The 26,066-nt window shown below is 51.3% G+C and overlaps 1 protein-coding gene across 1 annotated transcript in view; it reads left to right on the forward strand.

Annotated features, from left to right (window-relative positions):
• The window catches only part of CACNG2 (calcium voltage-gated channel auxiliary subunit gamma 2), a 120,305-nt gene extending 94,794 nt beyond the window's left edge, over positions 1-25,511 (forward strand). Inside the window, exons 2-4 of the mRNA XM_007165673.2 lie at positions 8,963-9,046; positions 23,283-23,423; positions 24,929-25,511. Of these exons, the coding sequence (XP_007165735.1) occupies positions 8,963-9,046; positions 23,283-23,423; positions 24,929-25,464 (761 nt within the window). The 3' untranslated portion in view covers positions 25,465-25,511. The remainder of the gene's footprint in view (positions 1-8,962; positions 9,047-23,282; positions 23,424-24,928) is intronic.
• The last annotated feature ends 555 nt before the right edge of the window (positions 25,512-26,066 follow it).

Genomic DNA, 26,066 nt, shown 5'->3' on the forward strand with positions numbered 1-26,066 from the left:
CAGGGACCGTGCAGCACCAGCCTCACCTGGGAACTTGTGAGAAATGCAAAGTCTCAGGCCCCACGCCAGACCCATTGAGTCAGAATCTGGTTTAACATGATCCCCCAGTGACTCCTATGCCCATTAAAATCTAGAAGCACTTCATAGAGACATAGAGGAGGGAAAGAGTTTTTCCAACTAAGGGCAATCAAGAAAGGCTTCCTGAAAGAGGCATCATTTGAAGAAGAAAGAGAAAGAAGGATTACATTCGTTGAGTGTCTGCTCTGGGTTAGGAACTGCACAAGGGGCCTTCACTTCTGTTATCTCCTTGAGTCCTCAGAATCTCCCCACGGGGCAGAGATTAACATCCCCCTTTGACAGCTAAGGAAACAGGCACAGGGAGGTCACATGACTTGCTCAGGGCCACACAGCTAATAGCTAGGAGAGCCAGGCTTAGAAGCTGGAACTCTCTGAGTCTGGGGTCCAATCTCTTCCCCACATCACACTGAAAGGACTAAAGAAGCAGCTGACAAGAATCAGGACAGGATATACTCCCAGAGGTTGTGTGGGCAAGTGTTCAGTGCTGTGCCCAGGGCTTCTGGACGGTGAGAGCTCAGGGCAGAATCGGGGAAGGCAGGCAGGCAGAACAGACTTCTTACCCCACTCTAACCCGGCCCAGTGCCTGCAGGGGACCTAGCACATAGCAGGCATTCAAAACAATTCAGTGAATGAACGAACAGGGAATGAGTGAACTTATGGACAGCCACAAAGGCTGTTGTTTCACAGCTTCCAGCAGCCGGTGCCAGCGCTGTTTGGGGCCTGGGGTTCCTGAAAGGGAGGAGCCAGCCCTCGTCCACCTGCCCCAAGGTCTCCTTAATCCCTGCAGTCAGGGAGGGCCCTGCCAGCAAAGCAAACAGCCGGGAGCAGAAAAGGTCTACAACACAGCACAAAAAGCTCCCACCAAGCCCTTCCTCTGCTTCACTTAAAAAATTACTTAGCCGATCTCCTCCCCGTGCGTCAGCCGGCCCCCTCCGCGCACCCTCCCGGCTCCGAGCTGCTCTTTCAGACTCTCATGAATATGTGGAAAATAAAACAGCGTCTGTTCAACCCTTAACGACCAGGTTTATGAAGAGCTTATTGCATCTCAAAGAAATGAGACAGCAGTTGGTGCTGTGAGATATTAATGTGCTTTTTACAAAGCTGATGAAACCTCCTTTTAAACTACTTAATACCTGCAAGCTGAAATTTTCAGTCTGAAGCAGGAAATTCCTGGAGGCAGAGTTGTAGCTGCCTCAGGCACAGCCCTTGGCCTTCCCACCTCAGCTCGGCCTGAAGTCCCTGGGCTCCGGGGTTGGCATGTCATCACTGGCCCTTCTGGGGGTGGAGGTTCAGTAGAGATTTTGCGGTGATTAGAATAATCCTTTATATAGTTCATGGTGGGAGAGTCCCCCCACCTCTTCATCCCTCAAAAGCTCAAAGCCAATGCTTGTAGGGGAAGTGGATGCTGAGATACCCCCTCCTCAGTTCAGCCTGGACCACAAGCCCCTGCGGGACCTGGCCCCTGCCGCTCCCCAGCCATCTCCTGCCCTCCCCCTGACCCATCCAGCCCTCTCAATGGGACCAATCTTTCTGTAAATCTCCAATCCCACGAAGATGTCACATCTTTGCACCAGCCAAGCCCTCGTACGGGATTGCCCTTCATGCAAGGGTGTCCTGGTAAATGTTTAACAGCTGGCTCGCTGGGCAGGGAAAGGGGACCTTGATTTGTAGTGTTTGCCAATTCCCGTGGTGCAAATACTCCCACCATGGCTGATTTCAAGCTACTCATGTGAGTTAGGAAGAGACGCTAACAATCAGCTCCCGTGATGTAAGCCGGCTCCAGCACATCACTGCTTCCAGGCTTCCCTGTTACCCACAACTCTGCCCTGGAGGACCTGCCTGACCCCTGGGATACTCTGCTCCCTGCTGTGTGCCCAGCAGTTCCCCGACTTTGCTCTTGCTGGTCCTTCTTCCTAGAATCCCTTCTCACCCTCCACCGCTTCCTCACACGCCCCAACACACACACACACACACACACACACACACACGCACGCACACACACACACACATCCCTACCTACCTGCTTCACCTGGCTAACTCCTCCACCTTCCAAGTCAGGAAGCCTGTGTCAACACCTGCACACTCACACACCTGGATCTGCAGCCCTCCGTATGCTCCCAGACACGCCCCGCTTTGTCACAACACACATCCTGCTACCCCGCAGCATCTGTTCTCTGTCTCCCATAGATGGCATGCTCTATGGAGACAGAAAGTATATTTTTTTCCTTTGTGTCCTCAGCAGATCACACAAGCATAGCATACAGTTGGTGCTACATAAATGTCAGCTGAACAACTATGCTCCCATAAGGCCTTATACATCCCTCTAATATACGACGTGAGACATTACATTCTAGTAAATTCTGTGCTTTCTGTCTTTCCCCCAAGACTGTGTGCCCCTGAAGGGCAAGAATCAGGTCAGATTTCCCTCCACCACACCAGGCCCAAGCACTTAGTCAGCCCTTAGTCTCTACCCTGGGGAGAGAGGAACGATGATCAGAGATGGTGAGAGACACCAGATTTTTGAGCACCTAGATCCATCTATGCCTGAAGCTGTCTCAACTCCTGGGCTTGATGACCACCAACCAGAAAGAAATAGAGCAGAACTCTAGGCTGGCATCAGGAAAACAAGATGACACCCCTCTTCGCTGTCGGTAGTAATGTCTGCCGACACAGATGTTCTACCAAACTTAAATTCCACCAAAAGTGATGCGGTGCTACTGGTAGCACCACCCCTTCATGAGCCTCAGCACCACCTTAGTCAGACTGAGTCCTGGGCCACAGAGCCCCAGGCGCTCCTGGAGACCCCTTATGCTTCCAGCCGACACTCACAGCCTCATCATCACCATCAACCTCAGAGACCATTGGGACCAATCCTGCCATAGCCTGAGTCCCAGGTTATCTGGGTCTTTCCTCACCACCAACCATTCGTCCCTCAGGGCTCTGATCCAATCTCCAACTCCCCCAGCCCCACAAATCCTTGCTCTGGGATTTCTGGAATTTTGTCCTGATGTCTGCAAAATCCCCCATGTTCTCAATCTCTTCTCTTCTTGCTCTGATGGAAACCTGTCCTCCCCTGAGGACACCACCCCCTGCCATCTCCCACACGGGGGTGTTTTATCACCCACACCCCTGGGCCTGGGGGTGGTGGGACCCTCCCTGCTGTTTCCATCTCCCGGCCTCTCTCCTAAAATCCTTTCTCCCTGAAATTCATCCCAGCCTTCTCTACCCTGACTCCCCCTCGCCTCTATTCTTCGCCTCCTGGGCATCCCCCCACCCATTCTTTGAGACGTTTGCCACTTGCTGCTACCTCATTCCCTAGTGCTACTCCTGTGGTCCTCTGGGAGATTTCACAAGCAGGCAGAGAGTCCACCCAGTACCTGGCCTCGCCCCTCGCTCAGCCAGCCCTTATGAGTCCTGCATCACTGCTTGTTTAATACTGAAACCCCATAGCATCAATCAGCCCCACCAAGTGTGAGCAAGAGGGCTGAGCAGGGTTGTGACAGGCAGAGAAGGAAGGGGCTGGGACTGAGGCCCATGGCCTCTCCCCACTCCCCAAGGATGGATGGAGGGTGAGCTCTGTGCCTCTACAGGCCCGGGTACCTCTGGCTCTGCAGGGGGTACGCAAGGACCCAAGAAGAACAGAACCTTCAAAGGGTCCTGAGTGGCAGGACCGGGCTGTGCTCACCCCACTGCCCACGAGAGCACTGCCTGTGAGGTTTCCATCCTTCTCACCTCCACCACCACGCCCACTCTAACACTCCCAGCTCTGGCACTTTCCAGGACAGAGGGCTATTTTCTCGGAGAAGTCCTCAACTGAACTGCATCAGGCAGGTTAGGAGAAAATTCTGTTATCACAGAGACAGAATGAATCTTCCTCTAACAGAGAAGGGCCAGAAGCATCTGGTGTGGTTCCCTGTGTCAAATCACGGTCCAGACAGGGCGATCATTTAGCTTGTAAGAGCCTCATCATCAAAAGATCACACCAATAATTTCTATAAACCAACCATTGATTTGGGGTTTATTAGAATAATTTGATGAATCGTTTGCATGTCAACATTTAACTTGGTGAGCAGTTTTACAATATGTAATTGATGTATATAGGAAATAAAAGCAAACATTTAGTTTTGTTTTATGTACAAAAGTTATTTAGTTTTGTCTTGTACATTAATCTGTATGAGCTTTGCTAAATACTTTGAATGGCATCCCTACCTCCACCTGACTTGAGTCACCCTGTTCATGGTCTTATCTTTGACCCTGACGTTACCAATGACCACGCCCCTTCCACAATCTCAGTCTTTTGCATCTGCTCTCTGACTCCCATGCCCCGCCCTTCCAGCTCACTCCCGCCACCATCCCTTGACCCTCACCTTACGTTTCCAGTACATTGATCCCACCACCTTTTCACTGTCCCCTTTACCAGCTTAGGGTCTGATCCATCTTCAGAATCACTCCCTTTCTCCCCTCACCTTCCTGTGTTCATCTCACTGACCCTCATCCTGGTTAAAGGCAACCCTCCAGCTCGACTGCAGCCACATACTAAATGTGTTCAGAGAAAACCACAGAATCTCTAGAGGGACCTTCAAGCCACCAACACCCATACTTCATGTCTCAAGCCTGGCCCATTCCCTCTCCCACTCTCATGGAGAAAAATTTCACTTTCCCATTTCATCAAGAAAAGCAACCAGAAGAGAAGTGTCACAAGCTCCCACCATGCCTACTCATCCCCTGCGTCTGTATCCACAGATGCCCCTTCTCTCCCAGTGCGGCGGACACACCATCGTCCATATAAGGCCAACCTTGCACTTGTGTCCCAGACCTCATCCCCTCTCACATTGCTCCTGCATTGCCCCATCCCCTCCCTGAGTTATCAATTCTTCCCTCTCTATGAGAACATTCCCACCAGCATCATTCATGCCTTAACACCTCCCCCCAACACAGAGCAGCCAGCATAGTGGCAGACACCCCACTAGCACAGTGCAGGAGGGCCAAAGAAGGTTGAGAGAGGGACAACAAAGGATACGATGGGGGCACAGGAAGGTAGACCAGCGTGTGCAAAGGCCCTGTGGTAGGAGCAAGCATGGCAGGAAGAACAGCAGAGATGGCACATGCACCAAGAGGGAGGTGAGACCAGACAGAAGTCAGGGTCAGGCCCTGTTAAAGATGTTGAGCTTTTCCCTAAGAGCATCGAGAAGCTGTTGAGTGTTTCAAACTGGATGTGGCTTGAACAGATTTGCATTTTCAAAGGTTCACTATGATTACTCTGTAGAGACGGATAACAGTGGGTACAAAATGACCAGTGGGGAGGCTACTGCAGTCATCCAGGGAATTAAGCACCCACCTGGCAGTGGGTGTCACTATTGTTGGAAAGAAAACGATGGGTTTGAGAGATACCGAGAGCTAATCCAGACAGGACATTGTGATGAATGGAGCCTGCAGGGAATAGGAGGAGATGTCGGCAATGATGGCTAGGCTCAGTTTTCACAAGGGAGCGATGGAGAGGCATTGGCTGACCTAGCTGCTGCCTCCAGAAGACCAGGCTTGAGGGACAGATGATGAGTTCCAGTTTGGACCTGCTGAGTGTACGGTGCTTTTAAAACATCCACCAGGAGACATCAAACAAGCAGTTGGATACCCAGGTCTGGACCTCACCGGAGAGGTCTGGCTGCTGATTATTTGACACAGCCTCTCAACAAGCATCTCTGGAATGCTTCTCCTGCGCTAGGCACCATGCCGGGACCCAACGGTCCAAGGATGACGGAGGCACGGGCTGGGGCAGCGGACAGCCAGGCTGCGTGGGGAGAAGGTGCAGGTGTGGTCCACCAGCCTGAAGGGTGGGGCCCTTAGAAGAGAGACGTGGAGGTACCACCTGTGATCCCTTGGTTGGGGGATGAACACTGCCCCCCATCTTTTAGGAGCCTCGGGGCACGTCAGTACCATTCTCCACGCCTCACCTCCTGTACGGATTCCTTGTAAAGATGCCTGGCACCAAGTTGGCACTGACGAAATATTTGTCAGACGGAATTGAGAGAAAATGAAAGCGCTCTGCAAAGTGCTTTGTAAATACACTGATTTGTACTTTTAACAATGGGGAGGCTGTGTTATCCTCTTAGCAGCGGGTACAAAGACTCTTCTCCGGAGAGAAGAGTGTGTGGCTGGCTGGAGGCTAAGCTAGGAGGGGGAGCGGGAGGCCTCCGGTTAATGCAGCAAGATGCCGAGAGCAGGGTGGGACGTGATCAGGACAACAGAGGAGGGGGAGACAGCAAGGTATGGGGTGGGGAGGGTGCTGAGCAAGAGAAGAGACTGCCCACCACGCTTAGAAGCCGCCTGCCCTGATGGGAGCATCTGGAGTGAAACGCTGTGCTCCACGGATCCTACAAAGCCGCAGTGAAGCTACCCAAACTTCCGTTATGCTCTGGGGAATTGTTTTTCTTGCAGAAGTTGGGAAAGGAAGCGAATTTGGTACAGAGACAGTTAAGGGGGGGGTTGGAGAGTAAGGATCAACCATCTTCTCTGTAATATGTAGTACAGAATTACCTACATAACATAATAACAGCAAGAAATACCTAAAATACTTAGTTATATAAGCACACCTGTATCCTATGTATACAGCTATATGTGATATACACAGGTCTGTGTACTAATGCCTTAAAATTCCTAAATAATTTCTATAGTACGTGATAAAACCTATTCCATGGGCTACAAAGGCTCAGGATCTTATAAGAAAAGAAATTGCTCCTTCGGGTGAGGGCGGGAGCGTTAAGCTCCGCGCCAGCGGGCTGGGGAGTCGTTCCCGAAAATGTGAGGTCTGTGGCTTTCGGGCACTCCGGAGAGGAACTTCCCTGGAGGCGCAGTGGTTAAGAATCCGCCTGCCAATGCAGGGAACATGGGTTCGAGCCCTGGTCCAGGAAGATCCCACATGTTGCGGAGCAACTAAGTCCGTGCACCACAACTACTGAGCCTGCGCTCTAGAGCCTGTGAGCCACAACTACTGAGCCCGCGAGCCACAGCTACTGAAGCCCATGCACCTAGAGCCCGTGCTCCGCAACAAGAGAAGCCACCACAATGAGAAGCCCACGCACTGCAACAAAGAGTAGCCCCCGCTTGATGCAACTAGAGAAAGCCAGCATGCAGCAACGAAGACCCAACGCAACCAAAAATAAATAAATAAATAAAATTGAAAATAATAATAATAAAACTTCTTTATACAATGGAATACTACTCAGCCATAAAAAGGAATGAAACAATGCCATTTGCAGCAACATGGATGGACCGAGAGATTATCATACTAAGTGAAGGAAGTCAAAAAGAAAGCCAAACACCATATGATATCACTTATATGTGGAATCTAAAATATTACATAAATGAACTTATCCGCAAAGTAGAAACAGACTCACAGACATAGAGAACAGATTTGTGGTTGCCAGGGGGGAGGGTGTACGGGGGAGGGATGGAATTAGCAGATGCAAACTATTATATATAGAATGGATGAACAACAAGGTCTGTATAGCACAGGGAACTAGATTCAATCTCCTGTAATAAGAAAAGAAATTGCTAACACGTATTGGGGACTGTATTAATTAGGTTACATTAGCTACCATCACAGGAAAATCCTGAATGTCAGGGGCTAAATGTAGTCAAGGTTCATATCTCTCTCACGTCAATACCTCCAGCACATTTACTAACGTGCCAGGTACTGCTCTGAGCGCTTTAGACATGTCAACTCGTGTAATCCCCATGACAACTGTGAAGGAAGAATTGCTCTGATCTCCACTTTCCTCTGAGAAAACTGAGGTGTCTTCGTGAAGCTGAGCCAGAGCCAAGGCCCGGGCAGTCCAGCCGCAGAGCCTGCCTCTCACCCGCTCTTGCCATATCTCCCTGCACAGGTTCAAGGGTTCAGTCATTCAGAGAAAGTTAAGCAACATCCATAGTGCCTATGCTGGTGTTGGGGATACAGTGTGAATGAAACAGACAAAGACTCTGCTGCCATGAAGCGGCCATGCTTGCAATTCTAGTCTCCACATGAGTTTTTATGAAGATCGTGTTCAATAGTTCACTCATTCATTTAGTGATCACTGCTGGGGGCCCACTGGACACAGGACTAGGGGTTTTCATCTGAGCCAGCCCTCACTTTCTCAGCAATCACCAAGGAAATTTTTAGAACCAAAAGGTCTTTGTTTGAGCCCTTATTCCATCATTTCCTGGCCATGAGTACTTATTCAGTCGTTTAGCCTCCCTGAGCCTCAGTTTCTTCATCTGTAAAATGGAGATGCTAACACCCCTCTCACAGGTTGAGTCGTAGTCCAAGAGCCTGGCAGAGGGCCCAGCCCCCTTGGGGGGCCCAACCCTAGGGGTATTTCAGAACTTTCAGGGGCTCCATATAGTGAATTCTATGTAACTGCCAATGAGAAAATGCTTTGCAAGCTCATCTAAAGGTCTGTGGGAATGTTCTCCAGCCCCGTCTGGGGTCGGCCTTCTTTGGAAAGCCATCTGCTTTCTCGCATGTAAGACGCGAGGTGACTCCCAGCCGGGCTGGGGCGCAGAGGCAGGTGTACTGACATTCACCAGCTTCCTCCATGGCAGTCCCCAGCACAGATTCAAACCTCCACTGCCCGCCACGCCTCAGCTAATCCTCAGAAGCCTCGATGCAGAGATGGAAGGCTGGGTTTTGAAGTCTTAAGCCTTAGATCCTCTCCACAGCACCGCGGGTGTGTGTGTTTTGATTCACCAGACAGATGTCCAAACAGACAAAGCGATACCTTCCTCCGGGGATGAGGGAGAGGGCTGAGTCAGCTTCAGAAGAGCGAGAAGCCAGGAAGAGGCCGGTGGGCTCTGAATCCCCGGAGCCTAGGATGTCTTACGAGCTCTTTCTTCCCTTGTTTTCCAGGGAACTTCAAAGGTCTCTGCAAGCAAATCGATCACTTCCCAGAGGATGCAGATTACGAAGCTGACACAGCAGAATATTTCCTCCGTGAGTGCATGCAATTTTTTTTTAATCTCCTTCCTCGTGGTGGGTCCTGCCCTTCCATCCTTCAAGAGTCAAAGGCCAGGACTATCTAGAGGTCCCTGTCACCACAGAGGGCAGGAAAAAGCTGAGCCTCCCTCCTCCCCTCCTGCCCAGTGGCCAAACCTTCATGCATGCTGTTTCCCTCTGCCTGCGACGCCCTTCTCTCCCCTCTTTGTCGGCAAGTTCCTACTCATCTTCCAGGTTTCAGCTGAAACATCACCTCCTCCAAGAAGTCCTCCATGCCCTTGAAGGGGTTCCCAGAGCCTAGCACCTTTATCACACTGTGGGGTCCTTGTCTATTTGAGCAACCAGCTCCCTCGCAGTGCTGCCAACTCCACTAGGACTCTGATAGACTCTACCTATCTCGTTCATGATTGTATTCCCAGCCCAGTGCCTGGCACGTAAAAAGCACTCAGTAGCTATTTCTTGAATAATCCAATGAAGAAACTCACCAGGCGGTGCCAGACTGGAACTTCTACTGAAACAATGAGATTTTTTTTCTTTCCCCACAAGTCAAGTCAAAGTTAAATCCTGATGTAATAGCTGTGATCTTAAATCCACCTGAGACATATTATCAAGAGAAAGTATTTTGAGACCCAAAGGAAATCTCTCAAGAATCAGCAAAAACTAACAAGGCAAAATGTTCCGGGAGAAAAGGATTTCCAGGAGAGGAGCTAAGGGTCCTTGATGCCTGGTACAGCAAAGCCACCCCAAGCAGAAGTGGTTGAAAGCTCTGCTCCAGGCTCTCAGGCAGCACCTCCTGAGGGAGTTTACTCTCCTCCCAGGGGCATTGCTCGCCCCCTTCTGCTCCCAGGTGCCCTTCCCAGGCCAAAGCCTCCCTCCCATCCCCCCACAGCATCGGTTAGTATTACCCGTGGGTCACTTTTATGAAAAATGTAGGGGGCATTTTACTATATGGATCACCCCTGTCGCTTTCAATAATTACTCCTCACATCAAACCCGACTCTCAGGTCAGCCTGAAATCTGGGTTTCATTGCAAGCCCATGGAACACGAAGCCAGCCAGGCGGCTGGGAAGAGAAGGGAAGGAAACATCACGTCATTTACAGCTTTCTTTTTAAAGGGGGGAAATATCTTACAAAGCTCATCCTTTCCCTTTATGAATTCCTGCAAGATGCTGCTCTTAGATGGAATTCCTAAAGGGTCATTTGGTCGTCACCCCCATTACCAGGTCTGGGGCTCTCAAAGGAGCCTGGCGGTGGCATAAAGGCAGATTGAGCACCTTCTGTATGCCAGAGGCCGTACTCAGTGCTGTGGCAATCCAGAGGAATGAATGAGACACAGTCCGTGGCTGCAGGTAGAGCACAGCCTGGCGGGAGGACCCTCTGAGAACAGCTGGACTTGGGATGCAGGGGCCGGCAGAGACGCACCCGAGGGCAGAGGTGGAAGGAGGGGCAAAGCAGAGCCAGCACCCAAAGCTACACTGGCTGAACACAGCGAGGGTGTGATGCTTTATCAGCCAGATGCCAAGTGCTTGTGGGACAGGACCCTTGTCTCATTCTTTGCTCTGTCTAGAACAGCTCTTGGAATATAGTAGGTGCTCAATAAATGCTATTTGTTAAATAAAAGAAAGATATAGGATTCTTCAGTGGCTATTCCTACCTAGTCTATACTTCCATTTCCCTGATTTTAAAGAGAGAATGGCTTAGTGTGTTTGGTTCATTTTGATATCTCCGGACAGAAGACTTGAATGTACATTAGCAGCACAGGTTTCCAAGGGTCTGACTTGAATTGACTTAAGCCAACCATATTTTTTGAGCATCTGTAACAGAGATTGGCAAACTTTTTCTGTAAAGGGACAGATAGTAAATATTCCAGGCTTTGTGGGCCACACAGTCTCTGTCCCAACTACTCATACCTGACCTTGCAGCACAAAAGCAAATACAGAAGCACATGAGCGCGGCTGTGCTTGCTCCATTGAAACTTAACTTCATTTACAAAAACAGGCAGCAGGCCTCATCTGGCAGAGTTTGCTGACCCTTGATCTGTAATATGCCAGTCTGGGGCTAGACAACAAAAGTGACTTTCTAAAGCTGGAAGATGTGAGTTCCCATCATCCTCCATTAAGCTCTAACCTGATTGGCTAGAGAAGCTAGAAGACAGAGGTCATTCTTCTAGGAGGAGCCCTGGCCCAATGAGGTGGGCGAAGCTGGGGCCCAGCAAGGTGGGTGGAGCTTCTCCTGGAGATGGGCATGCCTTTGGCCCAGGGAGGTGGGTGGAGCTGCACCCCGGTGGGTGGGGACTGAGCCAGCTTCCGGTTCTGGTCTGTTAAACCTACAGCACACCTGCCACGAAGGCTGGACAGACCCATGAACCTAACATAGATGCCTCAGGCAGGGATAGAAGGCAGTGTGGGGTGCTGAGGGAGCCTGGCCCCAACCCAGCCTGGAGGCGATCATTCCAGAAGGGTTCCCTAAGGAAGGTGGCACCAATGCAGAGAATTGGACTCTAGAAGCATTCATTCATTCATTCGTTCACTCAGGAGACACTCACTACCACTCACCATGTACAGGACACTGTTGACGGTATGGGGACCCAAAGGTGAACAAAACAAAGAAAGTCAGAGCCTTTGTGAGGGTTACATTCTGGTGAAGGAAACAAGCAAAAAGCAAGGAACCTGTTACAATCATCCAGACAAGAGATGACAGCAGCTTGAACCAAGGTGGTGGCAGTGAAGGAGGTGGGAAGGGGTCAGAGCCTGAAAATATTCCCAAGGGTATGCATACAGGATTTTCTGAAAGGCTGCATGTGGATTTCCAGGGCCAGGAAGGAATCAAGGATGACTCCAAGGTTTGTGTCCGTGGAGGGAGCAGGTTGGGATGGGGAAGGATGGAAGCTCAGTATTGGCCACGTTAAGTTACAGAGGCCCACGGGGAGGTGTCCTGGCCCGAGACAGGAGTCTAAGAGCTGTCAGCATGGGGGTGATATTTAGAGCCGTGAGACTTGATGAAGGCACCAAGGGAGTGGTGCAGAGAGAGAAGAGGTGCAGGAACTGAGCCTCAGACTCCAAGGCTTAGGAGGCAGAGGAGGAGGCCCCAGGGAAGAAGATGAGGAGGGGGGGCCAGTGAGGTGGCCTGGGTAACCCCTGCCATCCATGATCCACCAGCTGGATGGAGGATCTGGAGCAGAGAGGGAGGAGGGAGAATGCTAGGAGGGCATGGCTGGCCAGGAGCGCAGAGCTTATCTCCTGGGCTGGCAGAGAAAGTGGGGCTCACTTGCTCTCAAGCCAGCAGGCCAAGCTTCCGGCAAGTCCAGCGCCTCTTGGAGGTCGGGGCGGAAGGAAGGCGTCGGATTAGCATCTGATGGGACAAATGAATGACTGAATGAATGCATGCATGCTCTTACTCCCCAGTCTCCAGGAGTATCTGAGGAGGTCCACAGCTTCTCCTGAGCTGCAGAGTCCAGGGAGGAACAGCTGTAGCCGGTCCCAATCATCACTCTGGGCCACCGGACCTCTGGCCCCAAGAAGATGTGGCTGATACAAGCCTTGCCCACCTAGTGCTACCTTACCCACAAAGGAACGGTGACAGCCTGTTTTTCCCAGGCAGCTCTGCGGGGCCATCGGCTGGGTCTGCGGTGTGTGGCGCCTCCCTAGCCCTCTCCCTCCTTACCAAAGCTCCTTACCTCAAGCTGGTGAAGCACAGAGGCAGTGGTGACCAGGGTGTGACTTCCTATGCCTCTCAGGGTGTGTCGGTGTGTGTGTGTCTTGTGCACAAGGCCATGAGGCTGTACTGTGTTCCGTGTTTTTTGGTGCCTGCATGTCCATGCGTCTATCAATCTAAATATAAGTGCCTGTGTGTTTGCATGTGTCTACTTGTGTGCACATGGGTCTCTTCGTGGTATGTGTGTGCGTGTGTGTGTGTGTGTTATGTCCAGGAAATGGGAAGTGGTATTTCCCAGCTGTCCCAATGTGATTTGGAGTGGAGAAGAAGATTCAGAAGAATTTAGTTTCCTTCCACAATCATGTCTTAAGCACCTACTGTGTGCTAGACCCCAAAATCCACTGGGGTGAAGCTCTCCCCACCCCACAGTCAGAGCTTGGGGCTGGGGGTGACGGTCCCAGAATCGGCTACTGTCCCTGACACACTCTGCCCAGGGGGAGGGGAGGGGTTGGCCCCCATAGGTCACACGTTCATGTACACACACACACACACACACACCAGAGCTGCAGTATCAGGGCCTTGCCATGCCAACTACTCTTTTTCCAGAGCCAGAAGTGGACAGAAGGGGGAAGGGAGGGAGGGCTCTGGACAGGGCCTATTCCTCCCCCTCAAGAGAGATCTCACCTGATTACACTTGAACTGGGAGTTGACATCTTCCCAGAGTCACTGAGCCCCTGAGAGCAAGAACAGGCAGGAGGAGAGTTCCCTGGGGGCAGCCGTGGGTCAGGAACGGACACCTGTAAGGGAGACAGAGGGGTCATTTGTAAGGGAGGTGGAACGCAGCCAAGGCAGGCAGGACCTTGAGGATTATTTGGGGGTAAATTTACAGAGCTTTACCACCAGTAGGAGACAGGAGAACATAACGGCGGGCTTAAGCACACGCTGCCTGGGTTCAAATCCAGCTCTGCCACTTCTCAATGAACTCCCCTGGCACTCGGACTCCCCCCGATGGGGATGATGTTCATTGGTACCTTCGCAGGGTTGTAATGAGGCTTCAGTGAGTCAGTACAAGGCAGATGTTCACTCCAGCCCCGAGCACAGTAAGCATTCAGGAGGCGGTAGCCATTATTGTCGGTGTGTTACACAGTGAAAAGTATGAAGGATAAAGATTAAGGAAGGGAGAGAGGGAGTGCGAGAGTTTTCAGTACAGTGGTCTGAGAGGTCCTCAATGGGGAGGTAACGTTTGAACAGAGACCTGAAGGCAGTGAGGGAGCGTGTCTGGTCCTGCAGATGCCCTGAGAAGAGGCTTCCAGGCAGAGGGAACAGCCAGTGCAAAGTGTCTGAGGCTGGCATGCAGCGAGGCAGAGGGTGTGAGCAGTGGGTGGGAAGCCAGGCCAGGACTTGTGGGTCTCGGCTTTGCTCTGAGACTGGAGCACGAAAAGGTTCTGAGCGGAGAGGCGAGGACTGACATCCACACTAACAGCACCGCTCTGCTTCTGCTGTAGAACTGACTATGGGGTCCTAGCAGAAACAGAGAGACCAGTAGGAGGTGACGGCCAGAATCCAGGCTGGAAACACAGGTGCTCAGACCAGGGCGGAAGTCGGGAAGGTGGATGAGAAGGGGGCCGGTTCTGAGGCCGGCAGGTGTTACTGACAGCCTGCATGGGGGGAGGTGAGAGAAAGAGGACTCCAGATGACATCTAGGCGTCCTGGCTGGGAGACAGTGGACAGTGCTGCCCTTCTCCGAGGCTGGGAATGTCGAGAAGGCTGGGTCGCAGGGAGGTGACCGCTCTGTTTCCCAGCCTGCATGTTACGATTTCTGTTACGGACTCTTTTTTCCCACTGGATGGCGAACAGCTTGAGGACACCGAGGGGAGTAGCTGCAAATAGAGAGTCTGCTCCCACCCACCACCCACTCCGGCCAGCACAGGGCCTGCCCCCAGTCAGGCCCGGGACATGTTTGCTGAGTGAATGAATGAGGAACCACCCTCCCTAGAGCCGCCTGGAACGTTCACCCTCTCCCCAGAAGGAGGACTGAGGCGGATGGAGGGTCTCAAGCTGAGCCAAAGCCACCCTTCCCAGCCTCAGAGAACCCCCCTCCTCCCTGTTCCCCCTTCTCCACTCCCCTCCGCCAGCCCCACCAGGCACCCAGCGGGTTCCTAGGTGGGAGGTGAGAGGGATACCGGGAGTCAAGGTCTGAGCTTGGGGCTTGGAGTGAAAGGTCCTGAATCCAAGGTGAGCTCTGCTCTGTGGTCTTGGATCAGTTACTCAACTTCTCTGAGCCTCGATGAATACCAGTCCCCCAGGGGGCTCTGAGGATACACTGAGACAAGGGTTAGGGAGGTGCTTTGTTAGGGCTCCCCAGCTGCCCCAGGGGAGCACTGAGGGAAGTCCACCACCCCCTCCTTCCCACTAGAGTTTAGAAGTTCAGGGAGACATCCTTGCAGCTCCGGAAATGCTGGAGGTAGACACGCCCTGAGGGTCACCCAGCCCCGTCCTCCCATTTTACAGATGAGGAAAAAACAGAGGCCCAGAGAGGGAAAGTGACTTCCCCCAGCCCAGCACACTTTCTGGGATACCATCTGCCTCCGTGATGGTTTTCCAGGCTGCGTGCTCCTGTCCTCTGCCCCGGACCTGCAGCCCCTTCCAGCAAAACTGTCGTGAGGGACGTTCCCTCCAGAGATCACCACAGAGGGTGTGACCACATCCTGCAGTCAGGGAACATCTAAGCTATAAATCGTACTAACTCACATCCACGCAACCAGAGAGAACGCTTCTCGAACGGCGCCTCCCCTTCGCGCCCTCTGCCCACGGAGACAGTTTCTCTTCCGTCCTGGTTCATTTATTTAAGTGCTGGATGCAGCTACCACCACGCTGACTCCACGACCTGCACTTTAATAAACATCAGTGGAGGTAACCCCAGGCCCGTGAGAAGCAGCAATAATACGCTCTGCTGTGTGAGAACTAACATTTCCTGGTGCTAGTGGGTACCAGGCACTGTTCTAATAGCCTCAGATGCATTGACTCATCACCCCTCGTTGCTGCCCTGGGAGCTGGGTGTGCTGATCGTTGCCCTGCAGCAGAGGAGAGCACTGAGGCTCAGGGGGGTGGCGGGCAACACAGCAAGTGGGATGCACTCAAGTCATCTCTCCTGAACTCGTGCAGCTGATCGCCCATCCCAGAGACCACAGGAAGTGGGAAGGCATCCAGCACCTGCACAGGTGGTGCTCCCAGAGGAAGCTTGCTGGACTCCGAAATCCCTTTCCTCTGTCAATAGATATCACAAACGTTCATGGGACACTTGACTATGTGTGTGCCTGGCCTGACACTTCATACGTTATCTTCATTCATCTCACAACAACCCTAGGAGATAGGTACTGTTGGTGTCCCCATTATACAGATGAGAAAGGAGAGGCATAGAGGCCACACAGCCAGTGGGGGGGGGCCAGGATGGGACCCTAAGTGGTCCACATCAGGAGCCCACACTCCTAACCACCACTCTGGACGGCTCTCCCTCCCTCCCTCTCTCCCTCCTCCTGCCTTTCCCCTCCTCTCCTCCTCTCTCTCCCGTCACTCTCTCTCTCTCACACTCACACTTTCTCACACTCAGTCTCACATGCATTTACGGCAGTCTATCCCTTTTCACAGCGTTCAGGAGGAGAGGGCGAGAGATGCCCCAGAGCCTAGAAGCTCCTCCCAACCCAGCACATCTGCAATTCTATCCCATTAGAATGGATCAAATTCCAAATGGAATAACAGGCATAAAGTTAAATATGCCCAGAAAATAAGGAGCCTGCCTTCTGTATACCTGATCATGGCAATTATTTTGATCAAAGGCATGACCAGCACCTGGCCAGCCTGGCTGAGTGGTCCCTAAGCAGAGGTGGGGGGGGGCACAGGACCACCAGGGATGGATGCAACCTTAGGCATCATCTGGTCCAACCTCATCTGAGCCAGACCTGAGACCCAAAGAAGGGAAAGCCCACACTCAGGCCCCAGGACAGGCCAGGCAAAGAGTGGGCCCCAGGAAAAGGTCTTCCCACCTCTCCCCACCCCCAGGGACCACCTCTCCACCCCCGCCAGACTGAGTGAGGAAGAGGGGCACCCGTGTGCAGCTGTCTGCCTGTCCTCCAGCTGTGCCCACCACAGCAGGACACCATAGGTGCCAGGCCCACAGGGCACTGGATCACGAGATGATTTGTCTACAGAATTTGGCCAAAAAGAGGGTGAGCGAGGAATTTATGACTGAGACCGCCCACTCCAAAAGGCAAGATGTCATTCCCTCCTGGGTACTTATGACACTCTTCATTTCTGTCGCCAGCATAGAAAACAATAAATTGTTCATAGTTTACCAAGGTTCTGTATTTTCAAAAGCTTCCACATTCTTCTTCCTATTTAATCACTGTCACCCTGTAAGGTAGACAGAGTTCTGATTTTCAGCCCCATTTTACAGACAAGGAAGTGAAGGCCCCGGGACACCGTGAGATTGACCCAAGGTCTTCCCGAGCCACTCACTAAACACTGGGGCTCCCCAATCCTCAAGGTGAACCCTTGTACTCTTCCACGCTCAAGCTCTGCTGTGCTCACCTCTGTGTCTGTGACGCCCCTGTTTACAGCTTCAGCCCGGAGTGCACCTCCACTTTCCAATCTTACACATTCGACTGTCCCTCCACACTCCACGTGCGCGTCCCCAAAGCACCTCAGACTCCGCGTGCTCCAAACCAGACCTTGATTTCCCTCCCCTCACCCCTTAGGCTTGATCCTCTCCCAGTTGCATAAGTGGTTGTATCCAGCCAGCCAGCAAACCTGAGACCCAGAAGTTATCGTCAACGCCACCCTCTTCTCCACCCATATCCACCCATCACCACGTTTTACTTCACCTCCTAAACATCCCGCAAATCCAGCCACCTCTGCCCACACTTTGTACCCACCCTGGTCCCAGTACCATCATCGCCTGGTCAGCAGCAATAGCCTCCCCCTGGTGCCCTGTAGCTACCCTGGACCCCTTCTTAATTCATTTGCTTTGTTTGTTTTTTAAAATTTTTATTGGAGTATAATTGATTTACAATGTTGTGTTAGTGTCAGATGTACAGCAAAGTGAATCTGTTATATATATATACATATATCCACTCTTTTTCCGATCCTTTTCCCATATAGGCCATTACAGAGTACTGAGTAGAGTTCCCTGTGCTATACAGCAGGTCCTTATTAGTTATCTATTCTAATACTGAGTGAAGTAAGTCAGAGAAAGACAAACATCATATGATATCGCTTATATGTGGAATCTAAAAAAAGGGTACAAATGAAATTATCTACAAAACAGAAACAGAGTTACAGATGTAGAGAACAAACCTATGGTTTCCAGTGGGTAAGGAAGGTGGATAAATTGACAGATTGGGATTGACATATTCATTTGCTTATTAAAATGCACATCAGATCGTGACAGCCCTGTCAGCTTTAAGGCCTTTATAAATTTATTTATTTATTTATTTATTTATGGCTGCGTTGGGTCTTCGTTGCTGTGTGCGGGCTTTTCTCTAGTTGTGGCAAGCGGGGGCTACTCTTTGTTGCAGTGCGCGGGCTTCTCATTGAGGTGGCTTCTCTTGTTGCGGAGCACGGGCTCTAGGCGCGTGGGCTTCAGTAGTTGTGGCACACAGGCTCAGTAGTTGTGGCTCGTGGGCTCTAGAGTGCAGGCTCAGTAGTTGTGGGGCACAGGCTTGGTTGCTTCCCGGACCAGGGCTCAAACCCGTGTCTCCTGCATTGGCAGGCGGATTCTTTAAAAGCAACCCATGAGTTCCTGTGTGGCCTGGCCCCAGCCTGCCTCGTCTTCCTTAGAGCTCCCCAAGGCCCCGCACTACCTCTTTGTGACCAGCCCTTTCAAGTCCCCAGACGAGCCATGCTTCCTCCAGCCCTTGCTCGTGCCACGTCCTCCCTAGAACACCCTGCTTCTATTCTGCCCAATTAGCTTCTCTTATCCATCCATCTCAGCACCAACATCACCCTCTCAGGGAAACCCTCCCTGTTGCCCATGTGAGTTCAGAGGATGCTCTGAGAGCCAGGGGGTGCAGTGGTTAGGCACACAGGGCCTAGAGTCAGAATCCCTGGGTTCACAAACCCAGCTCCTCCATTTCCTCGCTGGGTGGCCTTGAACGAAGGCTTAACCTCTCTGAGCCTCAGTTTTAGCCTGTGTGTGATGGGGGTAATTACAGCACTTACTTCGTGGAGCTGTAAATGAAAGCAATGGGTTCGTATATGTCCACAGTCCCACCATCCTCTGATCCCTCAGGCAACATCAGCCACCTACAGGTGACATTAGCCTGTCACTTGCCTTCACGGTGCCAAATGGGTACCTTTCTTCCTCAGCACTTCATCCTGGTTGGTAATTACATGTTCATCTGTGCTGTATCTCCTTCACGAGAATGTAAGCCCTATAAAGGCATGGACCAGGCCTGGTTTTGCACCCCTGTGCCTTCTGTGCCTAGCCTGGAACCAGGCATGGTGATGGCCGCTCAGTCAAGAGCAAAGCATCTCCCCACTCTGAACCACACAGCTTTTCCCCAGTACAGTGTATTATGCTCTCGGCCCAGGGTGGCCAAATTGCAACAGTTAGGCCAAATCTGGCCTACCAACTGTTTCTATAAATAAAGTTTTATTGGAACACATCCACACTCATTTGCTCACATATTGCCCATGGCTGTTCTCAGGCTACAAGGGCAGAGTTGAGTAATTGCAACAGAGACCATATGGCCAGCAAAGCCAGAAACATTGACTACGTGTCCCTTTACAGAAAAAGTTCACCAGTGCCTGCTTTAGGTATTTGTAATCTCCTTTAAGCCAAGGCGCATGGCTCATGGGGTTGGTAGGAGGTTTAAGTGGGTTCATCCATGGAAGGCACTTAGCACAGGGCCTGGCACATAGGAAGAGCCCCAGAAATGTCAGTAGGTGTTATGTAGTTCCATACGCTTACTCATAGGAGATCAATAAATATTTGTGCATTGAATAAATGAGATATTTTCTGCCCCTCGTGATAGATTTTAGCGGTAAGACCACCCCAGCCTTAGTGGGAAGTCAGGACAATTCATGGGGAAGTTGTGTCTGGCATGAAGGGGAAAGGACATTAGAAATAACAAAAATTGCTACCTTTTACTGCCCGCCTACCATCAGAAACCATACAGATATTATCCAATTTAATTCTTACAATGGTGCTTCTCAAACTTTCAGACACATACAAGTCTTGTTACCAAGATCTTGTTAAAATGCAGATTCTTTTTTTTTCAGTTTTACTGAAGTATAGTAGATTTACAACGTTGTGTTAATTTCTTGACCAAGGTCACACAGTGAGTAAGTGACAAAGCCAGGATCTGAAGTTAGGTGTGACAACTCCAAAATCCCCATTCTGTGACATTGCCCAGCCAGAAAGACCTCTTTCGAGAGATTGTTTCAGTGTAGGGGTCCCTGCCTCCAAACCAGCTTCCTGCCAGCCTGAATCTGGGTCCTGCGGACTTCGGCCTTCCTAGGCTTGGCGCTGTTTACCGGCTTCCCCCGTCACCGTTTTTCTGGGCAAAGAGGCCTCTTCCAAGGGAGGCTAGGGTCTCGGTTGGCTCTGCCGGAGAAGAGGCTTCTGTTTGTATTGGCTGCTTGTCGCCATATCATAAGCTGCTTTGGTACCTTGTGAAGTGGTCCTGTTTTCTCCACATTGCTCCCTGCTGGCTGCAATACAATAGACCTCTCCCTCTAGCCTCCCCCCTCTTTATCACACACACACACACGCACACACACACACACACACACACACACACGCCCATATGCGCGCGCGCACACACACAGTTTCTCATCTCCCCCCACAGCTGGCGCCCCCTCTCTCTGCCGGCAGGAAGGCTGAGTTGGGATATCCAGGCTCCCACAGCAGACCAGACTGAACTGGAAACGTCAGGCCCAGGGCTGCTGTGAGGCATGAGTTCTGAGGACGCAGTCCCAGTCTGCCAAATGCAGCATACTGTGGGCAGGAAGAACCTGCTTTCTTGGAGGGAGAAGGTCAGAGAACTTCATCTGCCTTGCTCATCTGAGCGGCCACCACTGCCCCTTGGAAGTCACACCAGTCTCTCTTTCTTTCTTTATGCTGTCGTCCCCCTTTCCAGGTGGTCAGAAATCATATCCACATGGAGAGGGCAAAAGCATTAGAAATCGGCTAACGGCCCACACCCATTTTACGCATGGGGAAACCAGAGAGGGCAAGGTACCTATCTCAGCCACACGGCAAGTGAGTGGCAGAGCTGAGACCAGAACCCGGATCTCTGGACCCTGCAGGCTTCCCAGGCTCTTTGAAAGCCCCAGAGGGAGAGTCCAGGGTAGTCCAAGAGTTGGGCTGATCTGGGCTTGAATCCTGACTTACTAGCTGGGTGGCTTTGAGCAAGTTACTTCACCTCTCTGAAACTCAGTTTTCTCATCTGTAAATTGTGGTAAAAAATACACCCTGCAGGGGTGTTACAAGGATTAAATTATAACATGTACATCAGACCCAACATGGTGTGGGTGCTTCACCAATACTATCTCTTCAATACGCTCTCACCATCCCCACGTGCTTATGAAGATTGGCATCCAGGTAGCTATGGGTGTGCACATCTGGGCATGCGTGTCTGTGTGGGGGTGTGTGGGCTGCGGGATCAGGTTGGGGATACAGCTTGTCATCTCAGAGATGACTTGCAGGAAGAGAACATCCGCTCGGGTCTGGGAAGGAGGCAGCACCATCCTTGCCTGCGGGGGGAGAGGGGTACCTGATTGCCGAGTAACACAGCTGTCCTCCACGCTCTCACCACTGCTTCTACATAGGCAGCTCAGGTCCCCCCCGGATACAGAACTCCACCCTTCTTCAAGGCCCCCCAAAACAATCCACTCATCCAGAAGCATCACTAGCAGTGTGGCCTTACTGAAAATCCAGGGGGGAGAGAAGAGAAGGGCTTTACATCACACGTCACAGCAAACTGCCTGAAACTCTTAGAAAAATTCTTCAAGTGCTATATAGAAAAATTCTCTTCTTCACATATCCTTCGTGGCCACACTGCCACCAGAAAGAACAGGGATGGGGCATTGGGGGAGGGCATTTCCCCTCCAAAACATAGACCCCCCAGCCAACCTCTGGGCCGAGCCAAAGGGCCCTCTGTCTAAAAGGACTCAACTTCCTAGGTTACCATTCAAGCCACCCAAACATGTCAAGAAAGCATCCCTTTCCTTACACTAGCCTCCAGACACCTCTGTCTCCTGCCTTTCCATAGCTCCCAGGACAGGGAGTCAGGAGCCCTGAGATCACTCTCTGCCTATTTGAATCTGGATAGAAAAAAATATTTTACTTTCCAGACACACTTTGTAGAGGATTCCACCCCTCTGGGTCATCTTTCAGACACTGTCCCCACACTATACACCCCCTGCCGCCTTCCCTTTGCCCTCAGCCGTCTGTGCCCCTCTGCACTCTCATCCTCCCACAGGCAGGAGTAAAATATTCATTAAAATATTTTCTTCTCCTGCCTGTTAGTCCTTCCTTCTTAACTTATCCTGAAGGGTTTTTTAATTTGCTTTTTGTTTTTCTTTTTCTTTTCTCTTTTCTTTGCAATGTGTCGGCTTCTTCCTCTTCCTGGACCACCTCTCCATGTTTATTCACAAGGCGAGCTTGTATCAGAGGCTTACTGTGTCTTTGGCTTTGAACAGAATGAATGAAGAGAGAGAACTAAAAAAACAGCTACATCCTGGCTCTCATGGGAACCCACGACCTATGGTGGACACATAAATATATAAGCAAATATTTACTATAATAACTATCATTTATCAAATGTTTACTATGTGCCTTCAGAGACTTATCTAAGTACATTATCAGAATTAACTCATTTAATCCTCACAGCAATCTTAGGAGGCAGGCACTATCACCATCCCTATTTTACAGGTGAGGAAATTGAGGCACAAAGGTGAGATGACTTACCCAAACTTACCCAGCTAATAAATGCTAAAGCCAGCGTCCAACCACTAACTCCTAACCACTATAACACACTGCCTTTCCATGTGCCCCAACTGCCCCAAAGTGCAGAGGAGAGAGCTAATGACTTTGCCTAAGGAAGTCAGGAAATGCTTTGGGGGGGGCGGGACTTTTGAGCTGGGTTTTGATGGATGAATAGAAGTTTGCTGAGTGAAAAAGAGCAGGAAAGACATTCTAGGAAGAAAGCTTAGTACGTCAAAAGTCAGAAACGTGCATTAATGAGTCATGGGAAGTTTGCCATGGCTAGATGAGAGGGAACGTGGGGATGGGCTGAGACCAAGTCCCACGGGGCCCTGTGGGGCTCATGAAGCGCTGGGGTTTGATCCTTGAGGAAGTGGAGCGTCCCTGAAGGGCTGTGAGCTAGGCAGTGGATTGCTCCCTCTCCCTCCCTCTCTAGCATTGCGGAACAACCTCCACTCTGGTCTTGTGTCCATAACCCACCCCCCAGCTGGCTCCTGTGGACTGCTCTCTCTCCTCCCTCCTGTGTCCTCCCCCCCCCCAACCCCTGTCTCATAGCCTTGCTGTTCTCTCTCTCCCACCCTCCGTGTTCTCCAGGGGCTGTGAGGGCCTCGAGCATCTTCCCGATCCTGAGTGTGATTCTGCTTTTCATGGGGGGACTCTGCATCGCAGCCAGCGAGTTCTACAAGACTCGACACAACATCATCCTGAGTGCCGGCATCTTCTTTGTGTCTGCAGGTAACAGCTGCTGAGCCAGGTGGGCCAGAGTCCAGGCCCACCAGTGGGGAGAAGGCTGAGGTTGGGTGCCCAGTGGCTGGGAGGACCTGGCAGAGAGAGGAGGGGAGAGCAGAGAGGAATTTCCGGGCCTTGCAACAGGCTGAGTCACAAGGAAGACAGGCTGTGCTGGGGCTCCCACCCCAACGCGATGCCCGAGCCCCCCACTGAGTCCTCCAGGACCATCCCCAGACCCTGTCCTTTAGCCCAACGATGCATCTTTCTCCCACCTCCTGGAAAAAGGCCCCAATCCCGGGATCCTCTCAGGACACTAGGCCTATCCTCACTTGCCCTCTCCCCTCACTGTCCTACCCCGGTGGGAGCAGGCAGGCATCCAAAACCACATTACTCAGCCCAGTTACGTGACAAGTCACATTGGCTTCAGATGTCAGAAAGAGAACATGGGCTGTAGTATGAGCCATTTAATAAGAACGACTAACATTTAAGCAGCACCTACCACGTGCAGACTTAACAGCTTTCATGTGTATTAACTCACATGTATCAACTCATATGTATTCACATGTATTAATCCTCCCCATGACCCGACAGGAGTAAGTCCTATTATTTTTTTTTAATAGATCTTTATTGGAGTATAACTGCTTCACAGTACTGCATTAATTTCTATTGCACGACAAAGCGAATCAGTCACATGCATACACATGTCCCCATATCCCCTCCCTCTTGAGCCTCGCTCCCATCCTCCCTCGCCCACCCCTCTAGGTCATCGCAAAGCACCGAGCCGATCTCCCTGTGCTATGCTGCTTCTTCCCACCAGCCAACTATTTTACATTCGGTAGTGTATATATGTCGATGCTACTCTCACTTCGCCCCAGCTTCCCCCTCCCACCCCATGTCCTCAAGTCCATTCTCTATGTCTACCTCTTTATTCCTGCCCTGCAACTAGGTTCATCAGTACAGATATGGAAACTCAGACAACGGTTCCTTTGCCAGAAGCTTTGCATCCAGGCAGTCTGGCTCTAGGAGCCAGTCTTAACCCCCTGCTACACCAGCTTCAAATCCCTGTGCAGCCTTGAGCAAGTTACTTAACCTCTCTGCAATCTGTTTTCTCATCTGCAAACCCCTTGAAAAGCACTCAGCAGTGAAAGCAGGTAGTAAATGCTCAATAAACAATATTATTATTATTACTATTATTATTACCATCATTATTATTATTACTACTCAACACATTGTAGGATGCCCGTTGCTTCTTTCCCTTCTTCCCACAGCTCTGTTTCCATTAGCTCTTCCCTCTGCAGCTCTCTCCAAATGGAATAACAGGATAGTAAGGTGATGCTTGCAACACCCCTCTAGACCAGCCCATCTGTTCTCCATGAAAACGCTGGACCAGGGAAAGACCCTCCAGCTGTTCCCCGTCCCTTCATCCTGCCGGGGGCTTGGCATCCTCCTTGGAAACTAATGATCCTTCTCTCTGCTTCCCTCTCCGCCCTGCGCCCACCCTCTGCCCGCAGGTCTGAGTAACATCATTGGCATCATAGTGTACATATCTGCCAATGCTGGAGACCCTTCCAAGAGCGACTCCAAAAAGAATAGTTACTCATACGGCTGGTCCTTCTATTTCGGAGCCCTGTCCTTCATCATCGCCGAGATGGTTGGGGTGCTGGCCGTGCACATGTTTATCGACCGGCACAAACAGCTGCGGGCCACGGCCCGCGCCACGGACTACCTCCAGGCCTCCGCCATCACCCGCATCCCCAGTTACCGCTACCGCTACCAGCGCCGCAGCCGCTCCAGCTCCCGCTCCACCGAGCCCTCACACTCCAGGGACGCCTCCCCCGTGGGCATCAAGGGCTTCAACACCCTGCCGTCCACGGAGATCTCCATGTACACCCTCAGCAGGGACCCCCTGAAGGCCGCCACCACGCCCACCGCCACCTACAACTCCGACAGGGATAACAGCTTCCTCCAAGTTCACAACTGTATCCAGAAGGAGAACAAAGACTCTCTCCACTCCAACACAGCCAACCGCCGGACCACCCCCGTATGAAGCTCACGCGGGCCTCGCCAGCGCCGCCGCCGCCTTGGTCCCGGGCAGAGCCGGGAGGAGGGGCGCGGCCAGCGGTGGGGGGGGCCGGGGGTGGGGGGGAAGAGGGGAGGAAACGAAACCATCCACGGGGGACAAACCTTCCAAAAGCAAAAAAAACAAAAAAAGAGAAAAACATAAGTAAATTAAAAAAAAAAAAAGAACAACATATAAGAGGAACAAAGAAGCAAAACAATAGAAAATGTGCAAAAATATAAACGAGGGAAGGAAAAACAAACTTTTAAAAAAGCAAGAGAGGATAAAAATTAAAAATAGAAAATAAATCTAAAAGAAAATGCATGATTTCCCATGTACCATTATTTTAACGTTTAATAAAAACCAATTTAAATGAAAACATACAAGGGAACCAAGATAATATTAAAGCAAAAAAATGAGAAGGAGCAGAAAGGAAGGGAAATGTTCTTTGCATTTATCAGGGGTTTATGTTACTTTTTTTTCATGCGGAAGAGTTACTTTTCTGTTCCCTTTAACCCCAAGCTGGCTCTGCCTCCCTGGGTGAGTTGGGGGGCGGAGACTCAGGGGCCCCGGGGCCAGGTGAGCCTCCC

This window comes from Balaenoptera acutorostrata, chromosome 11, assembly GCF_949987535.1.
Source record: "Balaenoptera acutorostrata chromosome 11, mBalAcu1.1, whole genome shotgun sequence".
In the NCBI taxonomy this organism is placed as follows: Eukaryota; Metazoa; Chordata; class Mammalia; order Artiodactyla; family Balaenopteridae; genus Balaenoptera; species Balaenoptera acutorostrata.